General features: G+C 46.5%; 1 protein-coding gene across 5 annotated transcripts in view; it reads right to left on the reverse strand.

The window, feature by feature from the left end:
- Prr5l (proline rich 5 like) overlaps nt 1-12634 on the reverse strand; it is a 102087-nt gene that overhangs the window by 17341 nt on the left and 72112 nt on the right. For 4 of the 5 annotated variants that reach the window (XM_028767076.1, XM_028767077.1, XM_028767078.1 and 1 more), the window contains exons 6-7: nt 8706-8797; nt 1883-2023 (exon numbers count right to left, since the gene is read on the reverse strand). In XM_028767076.1, the coding sequence (XP_028622909.1) occupies nt 1883-2023; nt 8706-8797 (233 nt within the window). The remainder of the gene's footprint in view (nt 1-1882; nt 2024-8705; nt 8798-12634) is intronic. The other variant, XM_028767079.1, reaches the window with a different exon arrangement.

A 12634-nucleotide genomic window follows, 5' to 3' on the forward strand; every position in this document is an offset into this window, starting at 1 on the left:
GAGATGTATGGTAGTTAACCTTGACTGTCACAGTGGAAACACTCCTTGGGCAGCATCTCTGAGGGCTTATCTAGGTTAAGTTAAATGAATAGAGGTGGGAAGACCCTCTCACCTCATGGACAGAGCCATTGCCTGGGCTGGGATCTCAGGCTGCATAGAAAGAGGAAGCCAGCTGAACACCAGGATTCATTTCTCTCTACTTGCTGATACAGATACAAGATACAGTGTGGCCAGCTGCCTCACCTTCCTGTTACTGTGCCTTCTCTGAAGCGATGACTGTAAGCTTAAGATGACAGTTCCCCTTTTAAGTTGTTTTTGTCAGGTATTTTGACACAGCTAAAGGGGAAGTATTACTGGAGAGGTGTCATAAATGAAAACTGAAACAGAAAGTGGAGCCCAGGTTCCTAACCTCATCCTAGAATCCTCGGGGCTCCATCTCCATACTCCGAATTTGGGAGCTAAGCTCTGAATTCAGTATTTCACATGTAAGCTGTGAACGCTTTGCCAAGCCCATCCTTCTATTCCTTTCTACAAAAAGGCTGGCTCCAGAATGATACCCACTCTATCTCTAAGATGACCCTTCCTCCTTTCTTACTATGGGAAAGGGGAATATGCAGAGAAATAGCCTCAAGATAGTCAAAAGCACAGTAGTTAGCGGAGATGGGGCTGGTGATATCCCATCAGTTATTAGGACCAAGATGGAAGAACCTGAGACTGCACACCCATCCATGGGAAAGGACTCCTCACAGTGTGTTGGTCCCACCTGACCACATTCAGGGTCACAGTTGATTGGGCAAAGGAGATCCCCAAGCCCAACATGTGCCAGCCAGCCAAATCCCTTCCCTACAGGAGGGAGCAGGATGTTCACAGTTCTGCATCTTAGGATCTTACTAATAAGTACCTCTTACCAGCTGAGAAACTTCACTCAACTGAATAAGCATCCTGGTTTTGTTTCCTCGTCTGGAGCATGGGAATAACAACAACACTGACCTCATAAAGGGCTTATTTGGACTGTTTAAGGAAAACAGAACATTTATAGTCCTTGCGCCTGCACCTGGCAAACAACCAAAGCCTGAGAAGTGTTAGCTCATCTTCCTGCGGCTGATTTAAGACTGGGATGAGAAGACAGGATGGAGCCATCTGGGTAGTGTCTCCCTGGAAACAAACACCATGGCATGTCACGTCTAATCTGGTCCAAATAATTCCACAAACAGAGTAAGACCAAGTCCAAAAGCATCCGGGCAAGGCCTCAAGAGACAGCATCAGAGAAAAATAAGAAAGAATGACCCAGAGACCAAGAAGTGACCAGAGCTCTGAGACCTGACTCAGTCTTGCTTTTCCATGAAGCCTATCTAGGAGTTCTAGGTCTATCTTGACTCAACTACTACAGATACTTTGTCATTGTTTGCAATCCTTGGCTCCTTGACATAGTTGAAGAGCACAGAAGGATATTTACTCTTCACTAGCTGACACCACAATGAATGGCTACTTTTGTGCTCAAGACTCTGCACTGGGTGCTGAAGCCACAAGCAAGAAAGGAAAGTTTAGTATCTGTACTAACTGTTCCAGACAATGGTGTTCAGGGCAGAGGGTATTTGGGTACCCAAATCCCACCCGAGGGATGGAGAAAGAAAGCCACAGCTCCCAGGAAATCAGGCTTCAGGTGTTTTATTCTTCCTTTAGGCCAAGACTAGCGGTGAGTATAGCAATAGAACCCCTACAGGCGCACAGCAAAGGTGCATGAGCTGGTGAACCAGGAAACATGGACAAACAAGAAGAATGCAGCTACACTGCTCTGTTGTTCCACCTCCTCCCCACCTCCATCATGGCAGGATCCTTTGGCTGATTGCTGGCACAAGGGACAGGGCCCCTCAGAGCTCACCTGCAGAATGAGCAGCATTTGTATAACAGAAGAAGGCAACTTGGACTGTGCCAACAACAGCAAGTCACCCAGCTTCACCTTCAGCAAGACCAGGTCCCGGAAGCCCAGCAGAGAGATCTGGCGGATGGTCAGCTCCTGTCCCTAGGGAAGGCAGGTGGAGGGGTGAGAGGGAGTACCTGTTGGATCCCCACCAGCCTCAAGGAGTCCTGGGCAAGTGTTTTTACACAGTACACTCAGGATGGACTAGGACAAGCATGGGCAAGGCCTGTGGGCTGTCTCAGAAGAAGACCAGGCTCTGGTTTCCTCTAGCATTAAGACTCAACCTGCTTAAACAATCCGAAGACAATACAAGAGACATATAATAGGGGCCATGCTGACAGGAGATTCCAGTGGGTGGGAAGGAGTAAAAGAGAGGAAGGTGGGAAAAGAGAGAGAACAATCACTGCTCTCTCCCTGCTTCAAGGCTGCTTCTTCAATTTCATCTGTTAAATGTTTAAATGCTCATCCCATGTCAGGAAATATCAGACCTTACATGGTTACGGAATTACATAATCATGGTTAGAACTTACATAACCACAAGTAACTAATGCAGAAAAGTACTAAGGCATGTGTGGAAGGAGTGAGTGGAAAGAGTGTGACTATTTCAGTGGTTGGGGTACTAGGCGGGGGATAAAATGCCAATAGTTACAAGAGTTTGCATTTGCTACGCTCTGTGTGCTAGACAGGACCCTAAGCATTTAGATGTAAATAATGAGTATATTCCACAAATTATGCTGTGGTTTGTATGTGTCCTTCCCACACTCATCTACTGGAACCCTGGAATTTAGAAAGGCGGTTTTTTTACACTTTCTGAAAATTTATTTGCACTTATCCATATGTGTGTGAAGGAGGTGATAAAACCAACTAACCATACACTGCCCTGATTAAATATGACTCGTCCCTGTTCCTAGGACAGTGTTCAAGGTAAGATCAGCATTGGAAACAACAGCAGCAGGAAACAGGGACAGTCAATCTCTCCAATATAAGTGGCCATCCACCAATCAGCCAACACCTCTTCAGAGCTTCCACAAGCTATCTATCTGTAGAGACGGAGACTGGACTCTCCTTAGAGGCCGGGCCAGGCTGTGCTCTGCCCATGATGTTACTAATCTTCTTATCTCTGCAATCCTCAATGCCCTCCTCAAAGCACACACCTGAGACCTTGCAATTTATCCCTCAGTTTTCTTTCTTACCATTAAAGTGATTACAAATTACAAGGAAAAAAAAGGTATTGTTACTTGGTCAGAAGGGACATATGGTTCTCCATTGACAGGTACCTAGGCTCCCTCAGTCCCTATCCACAAGTGCTTGTTATACATCTCAAGGCTGCCACACTAGCCCCCGGGTCCTTCTGCTAGCCACCAGCCTGTTCCCAGATCCCTTTATAATAGCACCCAGCCCCATTCTCTCCCAGTCACCTTCTCATGACTCTGCCTCTTGCTAGTCTACGTCCCTAGCCCTGGCCATGTCCAGTTTGCTTTTTTCCCTCTTGTCCATGGACTCTTTCAGATGCCTCTGGATGTTCTCTTACCCTCAATAAAAGCCTTCCCCCTAACTGTGGAGCAGCCATCACAGTGGTTCCCTTACTGCAGCCCTCATGGACAGTCTTACTCTCTCAGCATCTAAAAAGTTGGGAAGCTGGTATTACCCGTGTTTGACAGCTAGGTGGCTAGGAGGGCAAGATCCAGTGACCCATAAGGCCCCTCCTTCCTCTGTTTATGCCAGGCTACTTAGTCATCCAGGATGCTGGGGGCTGACAGAAACTATCCAAGTTTTGCTCATGCCCTTATGTGATATCAGTAGACGAAGTGTTTGATTTAAATCATACAAGGCAGAAAAAGAGGAGCCAGGCAAGGGCAGGCAGACTTTTTGAAATGTGTCTGAATGGTCTGAATGTCCATCTGGAGGGAGGTGTAGAAAGCAAGGAATAGGAAGGCAATTGCAGACACCCCCTACCTGCCACTGCAAAAATCACTTTGCATAATTGGTCTCTCCTGGAAGCCTAGAGACCTCCCAGGCACTGGAGGCTTCTCCATTTGCCAGCCACAGGGATGGTGGCTCTTGATTGTTTTGGTTTGGACTTCGGTTTTAAATCATTAAGTAATTATTATTTCTAGGCTACAATTCAGACAGTTAGGACATGGTTAGGACAAGCAGAAGCCACCTTCTGTAGCATTGTTGGTATCCATATAAGAAACCACTCTTCAAAGGCTTATATTTATCTTCCAAATTTCTCTGGACAGTCCCTACCTCTATAGAATTGCACACAGAACCATTAAACACACAGAGGCCGTACCTTTTATTTAGCTTAGTGTAACTTAAATATTTTTAAGTTAAGCATATCAGGGCACCATCCTTCTCCCCTGTCCCATACTACCTGAAGGACACTTAGTATTCCAAAATGTGAATATACTCTAACTGCCATTGCATCAACTAAAATTCCCCTCCCAGCTTTTAACTACAACAATGCTGCAGTAAACATGTTCATCCGTGATTCTCTGGACAGTTTTGTTAGTGTATCCAGGTCGATATCACTCTTCAAAAGAAAACTTACACTATCGACATCTGCCTTTACAACGGGATGGAGAGATGGATCGTTAAAGTGAGTGCTGGACAAGCATTAAGGCCTGAGTTTGAGTCCCCGAACCCACGTTTTAAAAACCAGATGAAGTCTGTAATCTCAGCACTGGATAGGCAGAGCTAGGGCTTCCAGGTCTGTCGGGCTGTAGGACATCCTGGGGTGTTTGACCACGCCCCAGTATCCAGAGATCTCCATTTCACCTATATAGTGGGTCACGTAAGGCACAGGTAGAGGGCGTGACTAACAGGCCTCAAGATTTACATATTAATGAATTACCTAAAGGCTGGGGGCGTAGATATCTAAGTTTTCATCTCCCTAGCCCCTTCTCTTTCCAATATAAGGGGACCCCTCCTGGCATTTTGTGGGAGAGCACACCATTCAGATACAACCATCAACATGACCAATAAAACTTCCATATCTTCGATTCCACGTGTCTCCCTGCTCCGGGGGCTCCCTCTCCCGCCACTGCTGGGTGTGCTGGGACCCTGCCATCACTGCCCCATGTGAGCAAGGCCAAACAGCCCCCCACCCCCCACCCCCACACGCTCTGCTCGCGAGTTCTTTTCCTTCACCAGCGACTCCGCCGCATGAGTTTTAAACCACACAGGTCAGTTAACCTAGCCAAGTCAGTGAGCTAACAGGTTCAGTAAGACCTTGTCTCAAAAAATATGCAGTCAAGAAGGGCACCTGACACTGGCCTTTAGCTTCTACATATATGCACATGTGCAAGCGTGTATACACACACACACACACACACACACACACACACACACATACTTTATGGATCCTACCACAATGCCCTCTCAAAAGAATGCACCGACTCATCTGTATCTGAGAGCACATTTTCTCACACATTGTAGAGTATGGGGATAACTGGTTAGGAGGGCAATCATGGCGGACATTCAAGAACAACCATTTCAAACCCACCTATATGGCCAGGCCGGGGAGGTAGGGAACAGATCCAAAAAATTAGGGCAACTTTTCAAATCAACCTGCTTTTCTATTGCTACTCCACCCCTTCCCACTCCATCTCCTTTCCAGAATGTTCTCAGCAGTACCTCTTCACACAAGTAGGTAGCACTCTCCTGGAAAGGATGAAAAACTTTGCCTCGGAGCCTTCCAAGCTAAGGTTAAATAATACATGCTCAGGAAAGAGAGAATGCTTAGTACCTGACCAGAGGCTGTAAAGTGTACCAGGCACCTCCCATGTGGAGAAATGCGTCCAAGCAATCCTAGAACAGAGTGTGAGATGCAACTTACATCAAAACTCTCCTCATACCCCATACTTGTATAGGTGTACGGTACACATGATGTGGAGCTTACATGGATGGTCCCAGCGGCCACAAGGCCTTTTCTTGTGCAAATGTTGGCCTCCTGTGCTGGCAGGAAAAGTACTCGACAGGAGAGGTAAGGAACCCAGTTTATACCAAAAGAAACAGGCCAATCACTGCTTCCTGCGACTACCACTCATGGCCATTAACCAGGGCCCTGGGTAAAGGACACCTACTCATCCAAAAGTAATAGTAAGTCTATCTCCTTGTAACATCTGTCCTTGAAACATTACCCAATGTACAGACTGCCCACATAGCATGCCTTCTACCTTGGTGCCCATTTGTTCTGGATCTCCCTCACATCCTTTGAATACTCTATCTAATGCTTTGAATCCAGGTCTCTCCCCCTCAATCTCAGCTAGCGCAGGCAGATGCCCTTCAAGGTCAATAGGGAAGAGAGTAGCCAGAGAGTGGGTCACTGAGTTGCTGGAGGTGAGAGAAGTGAAATGAACAATACTATGCAGGACCAGATTTTACCACTTCTTAAGAGAATCAAAACAGAACCATCCTTGTGACTATGTTCCTGCCTGGCTCTGAGTACTTACTCATTTCTTCCCTCAGTGCCCATCCTGACTCACACTCCACATTCCAAAGTCATCGTCATGTCCTGCAGCTGCTGCACAAATGTCCCTCATCTGTACATCCCCTTCCTTTGGGTTAAACAGATTGAACACAAGATGTTGTGTTTTATAAAAAGAGAGAAAGAAGGAGGATATGTTTGGTAGAAGCGCAGTATGGTGAGGTGGGAAGGGGTCTCTGCGGGCCCATGCTGAGGCCCCTGAGGTTCCAGCCATATGATGGATATAGTATGGAATAGAGTTTATTTATGGCATAGGGAGGGGAGTTGAGGGGGGAGTAGAGAGAAAGACACAGAGGAAGGGAGAGAGGAAGAAGAAGAAAAAGGAGGAGGAGAGGGAGGAGGGAGGGGAGGGGAGGGGAGGGAAGGGAAGGGGAGAGGAAAAGAGGAGAAGAGGAGAAGAGGAGAAGAGGAGAAGAGGAGAAGAGGAGAAGAGGAGAAGAGGAGAAGAGGAGAAGAGGCCAGTCAGAAACACATGGAGAAAGAGGGTTGAGGGGGAAAGGGAGATGGGGCAGAGAGAGTAAGAGAGTGAGGAAGGGCAAACAGCCCCTTTTATAGTAAGCCAGACATGCCTGGCTGTTGCCAGGTAAGTGTGGGGCAGAATCTAGAAGGAATGCTATCACAGATGTTGGCTAAATTCTTTTTTCATATGTATGTCAATCAGAATGCATTATTTGTCATTTATATAGAATTCAAAGTTAAGGTAACACCTAGTATTTTTATTTGCTACATCAGTGAACTCTACCCTCAGGTCTGTCTTTCTGAGGACCTGCTGCTTGCTAAGGGGTGACAACTGCAAGTAAGAAGGTATCTGTGGATGCAGGCGCTAAGGGTCTCCATCAGCACTGGTTCAGACTGGGCATGATGAGAGGAACAGACTGCAGCCAGGCTTCTCTACGCGCTGTGTTACAGGAGACACTAGAGGCAAGTCTACAATGGGAAGTGACATCACTGAGCAACATTTTAAATACTGGGTATGGAGTACAAGCAATCCCGTGCTCCTCTGAAACACCATAAGTGCAGTGCAATCTCCTGGGGCCTTCGCTGTGGAAGGAGGAAATTCCAACCACTTCTGGTGGCTCTGTTTCCACTCTGCCTATTACACTCACACTTCAACAAAGCAGACCAGGAAAAGCTTTAACCCCAGGGGGACGAGAGGAATGTGAGTAAACTGCATGTATGTGCGAGGAATTTGGGAGAGGACTAGCTCACCAGTTAAGCTAGATTGGCTGGCCAGCAAGGCTCAGGGAGCTGCCTGTCTCCCCGAACCACCAGTGTGCAGCTACTTCTAAACAGGAAACGAGGATCTCAATTCAAAGCCTCATGCTTCCGTGGGGAAAAGTCTCCCTCCCTAAATCTCACACTCTAGAAAAACACTTATTACTGTTATTACTTTAAATTATATGTATATGTTTGTTTCTCTGTGTGAGTTTGTGCATATGAGTGCAGGGGCCGTGGAGCCTGGAAGAGGACATTGGATTCCCCGGAACTGGAGTTACAGGCAGTTGCGAACCACCCAACATGGGTGTTGGGAATCACAGTCAGAGCCTCTCTAAGAAAGGTGCAAACTCTTAACTGCTATGCTATCTCACCAGCCCTAAGCCCCAATCTCATGTTTGGCAGGGATTGTTGTGCATGAAGTTAAATACCCTTGTCAAGCTCCTGCTCTGGAGCGCCAGCCTGCACGTCCTCCTACCCAGCACGATTACATCATATAGCTCTCTGGGTGAGAGTTCATCAGAGATCGAGGAACATTATCCACTCCCACGGCTTCAGGACAACAGCAACTTGTTTAAAATGTGTTTCAAGCAGATCAGCAGGAGTGGGAGGAAGGAAGGAGCATGAGTAGAGGGTAAAGGGTGAACATGGTGAGAGTGCACTAGATACACACGATAAGCTATCCTGATGAACCAACGCTTTCTGATCAATTGCATGAATAAGGTACTTTAAAACTGCACTTCAAAGAGAAAGCCAGTGGAAAGGGCAAATGGGCTGAGAAGGAAAGAGAAGGAAAAAAAATCCAGTTCAAGTGTGTGTGTGTGTGTGTGTGTGTGTGTGTGTGTGTGTATAATTTCAAAACCATGAGGCTAACGAGAACCAACAAATTGCTGGTTATATATAAGATTCTCTTCTTCACTTGAAGTTAGAGGTTAAATATAGATACAGAATGCTCAGAAGACCTCTGGAGCCCTTACTAACCAAGATGCCCACCTCCAGACTGTCCCCCTCTTAGCAAGAGGCCTGATCACCTAGGTCAGTGGAGGAGACAGGCTGTTGCATCCCAGTGACACTGACCTGAACTGGATAAAATATTGCCTGCAGGGTAGGGAGAGTCTCAGTGAAGAAGTAGTCCCAGACTTCAGCCAGAACCTCAATGCGATTGTCACCTGCACACGGGAGAGAAGACAGGAGAAAAAAGGGAACATGTCATTATTCACAGAACAGAACAGTTCCACCTCAAATATAAAGTCTAGTGTACTAGACTTGTAGCCTGGAGCTGCTAGCACCTAGGGAACACAGCCACAGTGCTACAGGGTCTTTCTACCCTCGAACCCAGAAAAGGGAGATAACATGAGAAACATTATCCATGAGTAGGCCCTCTTACCCCATCTTACAGGCTCAGAGACACCAAATAACTAGACCAACAATACACAGTTAGAAGGGAAAGCTGGAGTCCCTGACCTCACACTCTTTACCTGCTTCTTCTGAAGTTTGCTTGGAGAGTTATACACCGCTATGTTTGCACAGTTATACATAGCTGTGTCTGTCTGCATAGTTATACACTGCTTGGTTTGCACAGATATACAACGTTAGTATACAGCGATCTGTGTGCACAATTACATGATGCTCGGTTTGCACAGTTATACACTTTTCTGTTTGCAGTTACACACCACTCTATTTGCAGTTGCACGCTGCTTTGTCTGCACAGTTGTTATTCACTGCTCCATCTGCAATGATGTTATATACTCTGCAGTTAAATACTCATCTGACTCTGCGCTTGAGCTGTGTCAGGAGCAGTAAAATGAAGATCTACAGTATCACTTTCACCCACTGTTCCACTGTGGGTGCTGGGAGGCACCTCCTGACTGTGCCTGCTCACCCTGGCACCAGGAAGCCAAAGGCTATCCACAGGCTACAGTACACAGGTCACCTCATGTCACTTAAGGGATGTGAGAGGGAGACAGCCTGGTTGAGGCAGCAGCTGCTTAGTGACCTAGATGTCAGAGCTGATGGGCTACTACTGTGTGCTCATCTTGAGCAGAGAAACTGGGTCAGCCAAGACAAGACACCAAGAGCCGTGTTTGGCAAAACACCATTAGTTCCATGGAACGAATCTTGATAGACTCATTTAGCGTCTTCCGTCTATTAATTTAATGGCCAATAAAAGCAATGGCTGAGGAGAGAGCACAGAACAAGGGCAAAGCTAGTCGCTAACAGCTGCTGGAAGGTCAGGGTAGATGCAGACTTGTGTCGTCCTCTGCTTTCCCTGGCAAAGCACTAATCAAACATTGCCGGAATTGTCCTCCACTAGAACTTGAGAGTCTGGGACAGGTTTGTCCATGTGCAGAGCACCAAGCAAGACACATCAACAAACCACTATGGAAAAGCCTTCATGGCGAAAAATGGCAAGAGCCCAGTGTGTAGGCTTTTGCAGAGGCCAGGTCTCTCAGAGGCAGGAGGCACAATCTGACCCAAAGAGGTGACATTACAGAGCAAGCCTTTCTAGTTAGTAGGAACACTTGCCATTGTCTCTTAGAGAGAGGACAATTCTACAATATGGCCCCCACAGCCAGGAGAATCTGTCTCCTTCTCCTGTGTCTTCATCCTCAGTTAGACCTCCCTCAGTCTTTGGAGTGTGGCTATTCAGGTTTGATCTCTGCCCCTCAGACTCACCACAATTCCTCACAGCGCAGAGCCTCTGTGTACGATAATTCTTCTGCCTAGACTTTTGTTTTCCACCTCCTTGGCTAACTTGCCTGTTAACCCTCTGAGTTATAGTTCAGACTTTATTATTACAGGAACCTTCCTTCAATTAACCAAAGCCTACCCTGCATACATTAGTAGTCCTAACCTTGGCTACACAGCCCCAACCACTATCACACTCCCACACGACTGATGTATTTTAATGTATGATGATTTGATTCATATCTGTTCCTATTTCCAGTTTAGCTTCCCCAGAACCTACAAAGGACCTGGCATCCAATTACAGTGACACAGAATCATCTTCAATATAAGCAATATTCACTCACTCACGGGATGAGGAAGGGACATTTGGTTTCCTAAATCCAAAATGAACCCCAAAGGTAAAGGCTGTTTTGGCTGCTTTGTTAATAGCCCTTATCTGAAGCTCTCTATGGTAAGGGAAGGAGGCAGAACCCTGTGGGGCAGCGTTGTGTCTGCTTCCATGCTAAGACTGAGGCCTCATGAATGTATAAAGGAGTCCTTCCACCCCGGAGATGGGAGGTACCTTCTGGAAGGCTAGATCTGACTGATGGCTGCAAATATTAGGGAGGAAAGAAGGCTCCAGAAAGTGTTCTGTGAAAGCAGCAGACACAGACCAAGAAAGAAGAAAGAGGTAAAGGAAACAAACAGGTAGCTTCATTTCCAGAAACAGCCTGTAAGTCAGAGTCAGCTCTCTGCAAAGGTGAAGGAGCTTGAATGGAAGGTTCTAGATGGCTGTCATCAAATCTTCCCTTTGGTGCACCACAGAAGTTAGATTGTCAGTGGCACACAGGATGCTATAAAAAACATCCTGAGAAAGGAAGGTCAGTGCAACTGCAGAAAACACTGAAAACAAGATGGTGGACAGCTATGCTGTCACAAACAGCTGACGACAGTAAAGCCAAGTGGGAGAAGCCATGGCACCAGGGCACCTTCACAAGCAATGGCACAGGGCATCCTGGGTATTCCCAAACTTTAGTTTTAGTGACACGAGAACCCCTTCAACCAAACAAAACGTTTCTTGAAGTTCTAACACATGGAACCAAAGAGCAGGATCACTCTGTCTGAAGACGTGGACACTTCTTAAATGTCCTCCTAAGCCTGTTCAGTGTGCAGTAAGGGCTCCAACACCACAAACCTGAGACTAGGAAGCCTCACAGAAACGCCTGCACTGTATCACCGGGTTCCTGGCCATGCTTTAGGTTTAGAGGAACAAAATCGTGGATGGTCTTCAATCATCCCACTGAATCTCCATCTGTGGGTTTCCACCTCTGCTTGAAGGTAGCCACACGTCCACCTTCCTGATTCAAGGACATCTCAATCTTACTCAGCGTCTGTTTCTCAGAGCTGGTTTTACACATTTCCAGCAGCTTCAATAACTCCCCAGAACTGACATACAAGATATACAGACTGACACACAAGTGGAAGAGCCAGGGACAAATGCTTTTTGGCCCTCCCTTGACTGGAGGGCTACCTTCCAATACCTGTGCACTAACGTGATTCCCAGATTTAAAGAACCACTAACTTCCTAGTCAAAACAAGTCATCACTGATGGGTGAATGGATGAAGAAAACATCTAGCTATATACTAGAGTAACTGGCCTCACACAAAAAAATATCTTCTGACGTGTGACAACACACATGGACTGAGGGGGGGTCATTGTCCAATGAAAGAAGATACTTAACAAAAACACAATTACTGTATGATCCCTGTTAGTCAAAACTCTGGAAGCAAGGTGTGAACGGTGGTTGTGAGGACACGAGTGTGCCATGGTGTGGAGTTTCCAGGTTCAGGGTAAAGAACTAGAGGCCATGACAGAGACGACAAAAGTCAAGGCTGTGAACCGTGAGGTGGTGACAGGCAGACATTGCACATCATGTGTTTTATAACAACTTCAAATAAGATCTTTATTTATTTATTTGTGTGTGTGTGTGTGTGCGTGTGTGTGTGTGTGTGTTTGTACCACATGCATACATGCGTGCAGGTGCCCAAAAAAGCTAGAAGAGGCAGTCAGATCCCCTAGTGCTGGAATTATAGGCAATAGTGAACAGCCTCCTGATATGGGTACTGGGAACCGAACCTAGGTCCTCTGCAAGAGCAGCAAGCCTTCTTACTTGACGAACAATATCTCCAGCCCCAATATCAAAGGATTTAAAGCCTTGATTTAGCGGATATTTACAGACTTAGAGAAACAAGAATTATAGTCTATATGTGGTCCAGAGGAAAAGAGAGAGGGAGAGAGGGAGAGAGGGAGAGAGGGAGAGAGGGAGAGAGGGAGAGAG

Source organism: Grammomys surdaster, unplaced genomic scaffold (genome assembly GCF_004785775.1).
Source record: "Grammomys surdaster isolate TR1022 unplaced genomic scaffold, NIH_TR_1.0 170, whole genome shotgun sequence".
Taxonomy (NCBI): Eukaryota; Metazoa; Chordata; class Mammalia; order Rodentia; family Muridae; genus Grammomys; species Grammomys surdaster.